At 35.3% G+C, this 12,281-nt stretch overlaps 1 protein-coding gene across 1 annotated transcript in view; it reads right to left on the minus strand.

Moving 5' to 3' along the window:
* Window positions 1-12,281, minus strand: part of TTLL7 (tubulin tyrosine ligase like 7) — an 85,298-nt gene that overhangs the window by 31,399 nt on the left and 41,618 nt on the right. The window contains exons 15-17 of the mRNA XM_012442692.3: window positions 9,325-9,527; window positions 8,159-8,293; window positions 5,611-5,691 (exon numbers count right to left, since the gene is read on the minus strand). Of these exons, the coding sequence (XP_012298115.2) occupies window positions 5,611-5,691; window positions 8,159-8,293; window positions 9,325-9,527 (419 nt within the window). The remainder of the gene's footprint in view (window positions 1-5,610; window positions 5,692-8,158; window positions 8,294-9,324; window positions 9,528-12,281) is intronic.

Raw genomic sequence — 12,281 nt, forward strand, 5'->3', positions numbered from 1 at the left:
AATCAGCTGAACACATTTAAATTTGTTCCAATGCTTATTTTCAAAATTACCTCTATAATTTTCTCTTATTCTTGTCAGATGAATTCTAAGTATTTCAGATAATTAATTCCAATGCTACTTATTTAGTAGACAAAATGTTTTTTTAAAAAAAAACCCCAATGAGAATCTGTTTACATTAGAGTTCAATACCTAATTCCAGCTGGTTTGCATTGCTGGCTGTCTTGATGATTTGTAATCATGATGTGTATATTTGTTATGCTTCTTTTTGTGAATATAGATAAAAGAACCTATAAATTTTGTCAGGGTTAACTTTATAAAAATGGAAAGTTTTATAAAACTTTATATTAAAGTTTTAATATAAAGCTCCTTATATTAAAATAGTTACTCATGGGTAAGGAGTCTTAAATTACCTGAGTAAAAGGAAGAATGTCATCACAGAATGATTGCTGCTGAAAGCTGTCCTCTGTTTCTTTTCCCAGACATGCCTCATCTTTCACTATATATCTGAGAAATTTGAGTCTGTTTTGGGAAGGCCTCTTAAAGAACAAAATTGTTAAAGGAAGAAAAGAAGCCACAAGAATCATGAGGATAGCAAGAAAAATTGGTACAAGCAAGTTGCACATGTTTTAAACCTGGGCTTCCACTTCTTTTCACAGCCTGGGAATAGCATTCCTCAGCGACTTTCAGGGCTTCATAAAATTGGGCATCTTTGCAAGATAAACTTGCTCTAGTTAAGATCAGCCCTTTCTGTTCTTTTAAGAGCCAAAATTCAAGATATGAATTTTTCTGCCAAAAACAGAATTGTCTATTAAATTATCTATGTAGAACAATGACAGTAAATGTTTGGGTAGTGAAAACTGTGGGACGTTAACAAGCTTTTATTGAAAATGGGACACATCATTACTTTCTGCAAGCACAAAGGAAACACAAAACCTTTGATTTATACCAAAAGGAAGAAGCAACAAAGAAGCTCAAAAAAAAAAGGGTAGCAGAGTATAAAAGTTGTAATGAAGCTCCTCCCCCTCACATCAGTGCTTCCACTCCCTCAACATAACAGTGTATGATTAATACTTAAAGGTGGTTGTACATCTGAGAACTGGAAGGAAAGATTACATAAAAATAGTTCACTCCAAATATTCTTGGAGTAAATCAGTATCAAAGAAGTAGATATATTGGTATATGCACTCAATAGTAAATTTATAAACAAGCATTTATTTTTCCTCTAAATGTAGAAAGTCAATCGAGCATAACAACCCTAAAACATATGAAATTAATTGTTTCTTCCAATTCACAAATATTATTATTCACACATATCATTTAATCATCCCGTCAATGTTCATCAGGCCCTTTCACATCACATGCAAAAAACAGAATAGCACTGTCTTATTATTGCTGTTCAAATAAACATATCACTAGCAAGTAAGGAAAGAAAGGCACAGAAAGAAGCAGCTAGCTTGCTACTGAGTCTAGAATTCAAAGTCTAAAATGGAATCAACTTAACAAAAATTGATAGAAAGCCTCCTGCAGGTAACCACAAAATGAGACCCGCCTCTGGCTTTTTAGAGGGTTGGAAAAAAAAAAAATCCATAGATTTCTCAAGGGAGATCATAAGATAACTGAGTACTCATGCCTGTAATCCTAGCACTTTGGGAGGCCGAGGCGGGTGGATCACGAGGTCAAGAGATCGAGACCATCCTGGTCAACATGGTGAAACCCCATCTCTACTAAAAATACAAAAAATTAGCTGGGCATGGTGGCGCGTGCCTGTAATCCCAGCTACTCAGGAGGCTGAGGCAGGAGAATTGCTTGAACTCAGGAGGCAGAGGTTGCGGTGAGCCGAGATCGCGCCATTGCACTCCAGCCTGGGTAACAAGAGCGAAACTCCGTCTCAAAAAAAAAAAATAACTGAGTACAAAGTGCCATGGAAGATTCAAGCAGGGAAAGATATCTGGTTGCAGGGGGCTGTAGATGCTTTGTGATGGAGATGGCACTGGACGTTCAAAAAATGTGGTGTGAGATTGTAAAGAAGGGATTCTAGGCAGTAAGCACAGCCGAAGCAAGGTCCTGGGGTCCGGGAGAGACGCTATCAGCTTCGTTCCCTTATTCTTACCTCAACCACAACAAACTCACAGCACCATTACTTCACAAGCCCTTTCCACAGAGATGCCTTTCCACTGTGATGAATGCTCATGTACATAAATCTTTTGTACATTCAGACAATTATTCTGTAGGATGGAATGCTGGAAGTGGTTTTGCTGACTCATAAGATTATGAACATATGTAATTTTAATAGAGTCTACAAATGATTTTCCTAAAGACTTATACCAATGTACTCTCTCTCTAACAGTAGAGCAAAGGCCCTTTTATCCATACTATTTCCATCACTGGATATCACATGTCTTATTAAGTTTTGCACATATGATGGTTTTTACCTGCTTTTTCTTCTTCATTACTAAGGCCAAGGATCTATTTACATGTTAAATGGCTATCTGAAATCCATAAGTTGTCTTTTCATGGCTTTTTTTATTTGCTTTGCCATTTATTTGTCAATATTTATAGGCAAGTTTCTTTTGCTGACTGATTTGTAGTAGGTATTGGTTCGTTAGTGTTACTTTTCATTTTATGTGCTACACTTATCAGTCTTCCTCAAACTCCTCTACACTCCCCCAAATGCCCTCACAATTTCTGCCTTTTAAGATATCTTTTATGTTTCATAAGATTTTATGTAATCGAATATGTTGATCTTTTCCTTTAAGCCTTCTAGGTTTTAGGTATTTTCTTAAGATGTTTTCCTACTCTAGGATTATAAACTTATCTTTATGTATTTTCTTTTAAATCTTTAATATTTTCTTTTTTACATAGAAAACTGCAATCTATATGAAGTTTGTTTTTATATGGTGAGAATTAAGACTCCGACTTAATTTTCTTACAAATAGATAATTGTTTCAGCACCATTTAGTGGTAAAATCATCTTTTCTCTACTGGCATTTGAAATGCCACATTTATCCTGTATTATTAATCTCTTACTCTGTTTTGTTTTAATTAGCAACTTACCTACACTTCTCTCTCTTCTAGATCACAAAAATTATATGAACTTAAGGAAACTCAGGGTTCCAATTCTAATAAAAAGTCCTTATCTTAATTAATCGAAGCCAAAGTCAGTGACTTGGAAACATATATTCAGGGCTTCCCTTGTGTTTTGCAATCTGCCTATGTCGCCAGCTTTGCTATACCCTCCTCAACAGTGCACTCTACGTGGCACATGGCAGGACACTAAGTTAATATTTGTTGAACCAGTTAATGTGCAACAGTGAGTTCAGCTTACTCAGATACAAGTACATAATTTAACAGTCAGCATGTAATCGGCATCAGGTTTCAGCTTATTCATGATAATTCCTAGAGAGGGCAAATGATAGTTTGTATTACTGAAGGAATACAACAACTTCACTCTGCTATTAAAATAGCCTATCTCCCAGAAAACAATGTTACAGTGCAGTTGATGGGCCCTTCATGGTGTTGACCACTCCACTCTCCAAGACTATGTACCTTATACTGTCTCCCCAAATCTCCCGAACCCTCCCCACCAGAAGAAAACTTTCCCATCTTCCCACCACATTCCCATGTACCTCCCTTCCCTCCTGTTAGAAGAAATGCTCTTGATTAGGACAAGCCTCTCACTCTCACAGCTGACTTACTCAAGACCTTTTCATCACCTCTTTCCTGCGCCATTCCTCTCCTCTAAATCATTATCATCATCATACAAACTGTAAATATCTTTATCTTAAAAAAAAAAAAAACCTTCTTGTTGGCCCACATCCCTCTCCACCCACCACCACCACATTCCCCTTTCCCCTCTATAGCAAAATTCCTTGAAACAGTGCCTGTAGTAGCTGTGGTGTTTTGCTCTCCACTTTTCTTCTCTTGTACGTAATCCAAGCTTTACTCCCCACCACCCCTCTAGATTTATGATTGGGGTCTTCACTAACATCCACATTGCCAAAAATTATAGTCAGTTTTACTGCTCAGCTTACAGCCTCTGTCAGCAACAAGTGACACAATTGATTACTCTGTCCTTAAAATAATTTCTTTACTTGGCTTCAAGGACACCCAATTCTCATGGTTTTTTCACAAATTACTGGTTGCTCCTTCTCAGTTCCCTTTGATAGATTATCCCCATCTCTCTGATTTCTACATGTAGGAGTGGCCTAGGCCTCAGTCCTTGAAACTCTAGGTAATTTCATCTAGTCAACACCTTAAATATCTTGGAGACTCCTAAATTTGTGTTCACCATACACAATCTTAGCCCTAAACTCAAAACTTTTATACAACTATACACTCAACATTTTCACTTGGATGTCCAATCAATATATCAACATCAACATGGTCAAAATCAAAATAAAATGAAACAACAGAAATAGCAAAACTCTCCCCCTCTTTCTCCAGCCTCCATCCATTCAGTTGCCACCCTAGCCAGGCACCCATTAGCTCTTGCCTCAGTCACCCTAAAAACATTCTAGCTGGTCCCTACTTCTATTCTGCCAAATTCCCTCTCCCCTAGTTCTATTCTTCATAAGTAGTTCTCATGATTCCCTTAAATTATAACAGGCTATGTAACTTCTCCACTCAAATTTTCCAGTGGTTACTCAGCAATTGGAATAAAATCCAGTATCCTTCCATAGCCTATAAAGTTGTGAACTAAGACCTCCCTATCTGTCCAACCTTATCTTTTACCAAGACCCCATCACTCACTCTTTTCCAGCTAAGACAGACTATCCTATAAATATATAAATAAAATGGTGCCTTGCTCTGCTTCATATACACATCAAACTAATTTCTACCTCAGGATCTCTGAATTTGTTCCTCCCTCTGCTTGAAACATTGTCTCTGTAGATATCCGTATAGCATGATTCTCATTTCATTTAAGTCTCTGCTCAAATACTACCTTCTCTCTATTTTTTATCTCAGTGTATTTTTCTTCATAGTACTTAATACAGTCATCCCTCTGCACCTATGGAGATTGGTTTCCAACCCCAGATAGCAAAATTCATGGATGTTCAAGTCCATGATATAAAATGACGTCGTGTTTGCATATAACCTATGTACATCCTCCTGTATACTTTAAATCATCTCTAGATTACTTAGAATTACTTATAATATCTAATAAAATATAAATGCTATGTAAATACTTGTTATACTGTTGTATTGTTTAGGAATAATGACAAGAGAAAAAAGTCGGTACATTGTCAGTACCAAACACAGCCATGCTTTTTTTTCCAAACATGTTCAATCCCTGGTTGGTTGCATCCATGGATGTGAAACCCACAGACACAGAAGGCTGACTGTACTACCTTACATTCTATTACATATTTATTTATTATCAGACACCTTAACTAGAATGTAAGTTCTATAAAAGCATGGATTTTAAAAAGTTCACTTTTGTATCCTCAGAACCTAGAAGAGTGCCTGACACATGATAGGTACTTAGTAAGTATTTGTTGAAGAAATGAGTAAACAAATGAGCAAATATAAAGTTTGTCTATGAATGTGGCTTAATGATCCTAGCTTAATACATAATCCAAGAGGAAAAAACTGTTTTTAAGCATTACTCACTTTTCGTTGTTTTACAGAGTCCAATTTTATGAGCCAATATGAAGCCACTTTGGTTTTATGATACTTCCAGTTATCAATGATCTGTTTGGGGGGATAAACATTAAGAAATTTAATCTAGAATGGTCATCAAAAGAAATAATAAATAAACAGGTTAAAACCCATTTTTAAATTAATTTGTGTAATGAAAGCACTATAATATTACTTGCAGCAAATAATGCCGACTTTCATAAAAAGACGTGCAAAGATTTCAAATACAAATTAAAGAACCCATCTACATCCAAAGCTTTCTATTCTAGTTGTATTAAGAATACATTCTCTTTGGCTCACACCTGTAATCCCAGCACTTTGGGAGGCCAAGGCAGCCAAATCACTTGAGGCCAGGAGTTCAAGACCAGCTTAGCAAATATGGCAAAACCCCATCTCTACTAAAAATATAAAAATTAGCTGAGTGTGGTGGTGCATGCTTGTAAATCCCAGCTATTTGGATGGCTGAGGCATGAAAATCACTTGAATCCAGGAGGTAGACGTTGCAGTGAGCCAAGATTATACACTGCACTCCAGCCTGGGGCAACAGAGTGAGACTCTGTCTCGAAAACAAAAACAAAAAATCTCTAATGAATGAAAGTCAAATGTCTTTAGGCACATAAGATTTGGGAAGAAATCCAAGACATAGATTTTTCATTTTTATTTTAGAGGCTGATTTATGACATCACTCATAGTAATAAAATATTGAATAATACATTAGAAGGCATCTATATAAAATGAGGATTCTGCAACTTTGTTTTGTTTTTTTCTGCAAGTCTACAAAAGTTCTGAATATACAGTCTTGTAATATATACTGTAGCAAACAGATTAAAATATTTACCACATATAGTGAATATACAATAAACAATTGGGTGTCTGACATAATTATTAACTGTATTTTATTAATTATATAAGCCTATATACATTCTTTATAGAACAATCACGATAGTCACAAATATTAGTTTTACTCTCTAATAGTTTAATTTTCTTCTACTTTATTCAGAAAGATGGGATATTAGTTATTAATATCTCTAAGAAATACATAAAATAAAGTGGAACAAAGTCATTGGCTATACATAGAAAATAACTTTATCAAATAAGATAACATAGGTAAATAAAAGCACATCTAGCACAATACTTTACACTCAATGTTTTCTTTCATTTCCTTTGATGTAACTTAAGTAGCAGCTAGCTTGCAAACAAGTTACCATCTTCACTTTTTAAAAATATATATAACACAAAATGCATAATATTTGGGGGCTTTGCTCATGACTGTGTCATCACTACATAATATAAATTGCAGTCGTGGGTATTTTTCAGCAAGAAAGTCTCTTTTGTTTGTTTTTTGCTGTTGTTGTTGTTTCTACAGACTTACTTTAGTACAGGTCTAAAATGTATGCTAAATAACAAAAAGGCCGGGCCGGGCGCTGTGGCTCATGCCTATAATCCCAGCACTTTGGGAGGCCGAGGCGGGTGGATCACGAGGTCAAGAGATCGAGACCATCCTGGTCAACAAGGTGAAACTCCGTCTCTACTAAAAATACAAAAATTAGCTGGGCATGGTGGCGCACGCCTGTAATCCCAGCTACTCGGGAGGCTGACGCAGGAGAATTGCTTGAACCCAGGAGGCGGAGGATGCGGTGAGCCGAGATCGCGCCATTGCACTCCAGCCTGGGTAACAAGAGTGAAACTCCGTCTCAAAAAAAAAGGCCAAGTGCATGGCTGTGGTTTTTATCCCAAAACTGGCCACTAGATGGTGCCTTCTCCTCTAGAAAAAAAAAAATATGTGTGTGTGTGTGTATATATGTATGCATATGCATGTCCCCCAAAAAACAAGGTTCTATTATCTAAGAATGAAAAGGATGTTTGAATGAAGAAATGTAACCTTAGGTAAAGAAATGCTCTTTCATCAAAAATAACTGCAATAACTTGGACCTTCTTTCTAAATTAAAAGTAAGTCAATGATCTTAATGTGAATTTTAGGATCCTTTGCCATTTTAGAATGTTCCACTTGGTGGTGCACATGTGTGTGTAACAAGAAAAACACACAACTCCGCATAAGTCATTTTAAAATCTGACCCCAAAAATGTGACATCTGAAGTGTCACACTCAAATATTCTTGACATTTTATTTCAAGGCCCCATGCTTTTCATCATACTCCATTCCATATTAGTTCATTCTAAATCTTTATAGAAGCAGGTTTAACATGATCTTTGCTTAATCATTAAGAACAATAATTATTTAACACTAATTATTCTCACTTGATGAAGCAGATTTATCATTGAAATGGCACTTCATACTACAAGATATTTTATACCAGTGATTATAATCCGATCTCACTGTTCATGAATTGTAATAATTAAAAAAAACCCTTGTATTTTCTAAAGCTAGTAGAGGTTGAAAAGAACATCAATTAAATTTACTATGTCATTGAGCATAATGCCTTCAGAAAATAAATTTTAATATTTTAAGAAGAATAAAAAGGTACCAGCTCCTTGGCATTTTAGATACATCAGATACTCACATCTTCTATCAGAAGTTCTGATTCTGCATCTGACTTTCCTGGAAACCGGATCTTCATGTCCTTGAGAACAAATAAGGTCTGACTTGTTAGATCATCTTCTTGTTCTTTGGTTTTCAGTTGCCGCAAAGACTCACTCTTAAATTTGAAAGAATACAGATATTTGGAGGGGGTCTTATTTCATTGTGCCAGTATAATCTGAAAGATATTTCTAGGTAAAAATGATGCACTTTTAATTGAAAACAATAACAATGAAAAAGGAAGAAAATTTTCTTTTACATTTGTGAATTCTCTGGATTAAATGGATACAAATCCCAAGAGTGTCTTTCACACTTCTACAAGGTTATACTTATTTAGCTCAAAGTACTAAAATAAGAATATAAATACTTAAAAAGGACTTCCTGGTCAGTGTCATTTACTACATATACCTTAAGCAGTTTTTGTTGATTAGAAAAAAAAATTCATTGTTACCAAGTGAAATTCATGCACTTATATTTCCTGACTTCCCTTTGGAAACACGATCCATATAAAATAAACAAATTAACTAAATCCCTAGTCTATGTGAAGGTAATTAGAGCTATCTGAGCATCTAAAAGTCAGCCTTCCTACAAACTACATTCACTACTTTCTGCGTACCAAATCTCTGGGACTCATGCGAACAATGGAATACTCTATGTTAATTTAATATACAGAACACATTATGGAACACTATATGTTAATTTAATATATAGAACACATTATAAATAGCATTATACTTAAGTGCTCTAAGGAGAATTTATCATTTTTAACCTATTAATCAACTGTCACATTAAGTAAAATTTTCCAAATTTCCTCAAATATAAAGATAGACTGCACAATATACTGCAAAACCACACATTTACTCAGGAAATTTTCAATAATGTTATCCTACTATATCAGCAAATGGAAAATAATGCTATTCTTAGTGTTCATCTTTGAGTTCTGTGATAGAGTGAAGTCTGAACCTTTTAAAAGTCATACTAAATTGTAAACTAAGGTAGGTGAACAATCCAAATTCCAAGAGGTCATGAGTTGAATTATGGAAAGGATCTGAGGTTCAGTCTGTCCTCCTCTCAGCTGATCCCCTTTGCCACCTAGATTCTGAATACAGAGCTCCCTGTAGTCTTAAAAGAGCAAAACAGATGACCTACCACTTGAGAGTTGGTAGAGCAGACATCATGACTGTGAGGCAGATGCCTCATGTAGGAGGAAGCACGGTTTAAAGAATGTGACCGAGATGCAGAAGTTGGCCGTGACACGGATATCACTTGAGCAGAAAATGGGCGGGTGTCCCCACTGGAAGGTGACTGAGCAGAGATGGACCGAGGGCAACTGACTGAACGCCTTATGGAGCCTATCAGAGATGGTGAAGAAGGATACTACAGTAGCAGTATTAATATAAGTTTTTCACTATATTCAGTTTATATAAACTAAAGATTAGAGCAGCTGGTAGCGGACTGGCAATAAATGTTAAAGCATAGGCATCATCTTGAGAATATGAGTTTGGAATACATTTTTCAACAACAGTGAACTTGTTGCAGAAGAACCCTTGTGATGTATAAAAAATGGTTCTTGTGGGAATAATACTATAAACAATCCTTCAACGTTTTATCCTCGAAACGTGAGATAAAAGAACCAGAAGAAAGGAAAATTAACATTTATGGAGCACCTTCTATAATCCAAGCACTGTGCTAGGTACTACACTTTTATCTTAGTCCTCATGGAAACCCTCTGAAGTAGGAATCTCCATTGCTCAGAGGCTCAGAGAAAGAACTTTTTCAAGGTCATACAGCAAGAAAGTGGTCAAGCTCAGGTTTCAATCCTGACCCTATCTAATCCCAGTGTCTTCCCTTTTTCTATAATACCATGAGGCTATCCACTATCCCTTGGGATTTGACTGGTCACTTATAAGTCTGTGTATAGGTTTGAGATTGACTAATTTACATGAAGATTCATAGAGAGGGCTGTAAAGGAGTATAGAGAGTGGGCAGGCTAAACAGGTAAGTTACAGAATTTAGAACCCATAAAAAAAATAAAAGAAAAATATATGGATTATCCTAATGCAGTTTAAATATAGAATCTATTATTATAAAGAGTAGTACTGAGCAGAGAGTATTCTAATTCACAAGAGTAAAGAATTTCTTTTAAGTAGGTTAAATTCCAGTAGTAAAAGACTTAAGTGAAGAAAAAAACATATGGATCCAAAGGGTTGTTATCAGAACAAATATCTAGGGGAAACCATAAAATATCTTCCCCAGTGCATAATAAGAAGAACATCAAAGAAAGAAAACCAACTGTTCTAGATAAATTTTTACTCCTGACACAGGGAAATAGATCATCACTCAATACTGTCAATATTTTTATCTTTTTTCAGCACATATGATCTATATATCCTCTGTTCTATATTCTTTCTATGCTTGGAGAGTATATCTTCATTAATTAAATAATGTAGTAAAACTCACATGGAGTCAGGTTGAATACCCAAATATTTCTCTTCATTAGCTGTTGAAAAAAATTTAAACCTTTATAAGGGAATAGATATAAACCTTATATTTAGGGATGTACTTCCAAATTAAATTTTGGAGAGTACAAAAATGTATGCTCATTAAAGCTATAAAAGATTTTTTTAAACCCTTCTCTTTGTTCCAACATTAACTTCCTTCTTAACCTGAAACTCTCACCACTTTTCAAAAGGACACTGCTTCCATGTTTCTAGAGAAGGGGAGAAGGGCCATGTGAGGAACACACCACTGGTCAATTTTTTTTTTTTTTTTTACAAAAAACTGCACATATTTAATGTGCACCAAGATCAAACTTAAACTAAGAAAATACCCAAGGCATGTGCTAGTAACTGCACTGTAGTCCTACTCCCTTTGAGGACTTATGGTAGTGGTTTGGTTGTATATAACCTGACCACTGGGCAGAAGTAAAATCTCCTTTGTCTCGAATCATTACAGATTCCTTTTTTTTCCTATACATGCTAGAAATTCAGACAGAGTAACTAAGTAGCTAGACATGCCTATGATGTTTGAGTAAATTCACAAAAAAAATCATTGCAACTTGCATATACTTTGAAGCTGCAACAAGCTGGAATTTTTCAAACTATCTACAAGAGAAATGTGACACATAATCTAGATTTTGTCCTTGACCATCAGCATCACTCTGGAGACAAAACTCAAGTAGGATTTGTGGTTAAAATGCTTCTTAGTAAGATTAAAGAAAGAATATAAAACAAAGTGAAAGACTTATTACAATTCCTTGTGAATATAAAAAGAAAATATAACTAATAAAAAAGATATGTATTAAGTTAGGCTAGATTTAAAATGAAAATTCATACTTAAAAAACATTTTAAAAATCTGTATATTTTAGTGCACTATTGCCTGGTCTCACTTTGTTAACCTATTGGTCTGAGAAAAAAGAAAAATCTCAGCGCTATAGGAATGTTAGCAAATTTTTCTCCAACCTGTCCTCATCCCCCATCAGTTCATGCCATTAGGGAGGTACACATCAGCTGATAGGAAAGGGAATTAAAAACTGACCAAATTTGGGTGTAAAAATGTCAGCTTCTAAAACCAACACAGAGGCATACTTACACAAAGACACACTGGAAGTATTTAAGGAATCCTTAAGAAAAAAGGAAGCAAGTGATAAAATAACTTATAAACTGTGTAATTGGTGCTCAATAAACATTTCTTAAATGCATGAGTAAATAAATAAATGAAACAGAACACAATACATTAATTCCCCTCCAAAGACAGAAACCATGAAAGATATGAAGTAGTAGCATGTTTCTTTAGAGAATAATGTGTAAACAAAAACCATTCCTCTAAAACCTTCATCTATTGGTTCTTTATTCCTCATGCATTTTGCCATAACTGTTTAAGACTAGTTTTAAAATAACCACATTATCAGGGAAGTTAACATATTAAATACATTGCTGAGGGTCAACAAGGGCTCACAATTGTGTTCACTGCATAATGGAACCCTAGGACAGTGGAGCACAAGGCAAATAGAGTATGAAAGACGAGGGTTCAGAAAAGTCTTGGATTGGAGGCAGCATCAGGAAGGGGTTTTCCAGTTGAATCTAGGCAAACAGCAATCCCACAC

The sequence above is a fragment of the Aotus nancymaae genome, unplaced genomic scaffold (assembly GCF_030222135.1).
Source record: "Aotus nancymaae isolate 86718 unplaced genomic scaffold, 86718_ANA_hifiasm-v0.15.2.pri h1tg000007l, whole genome shotgun sequence".
Taxonomy (NCBI): Eukaryota; Metazoa; Chordata; class Mammalia; order Primates; family Aotidae; genus Aotus; species Aotus nancymaae.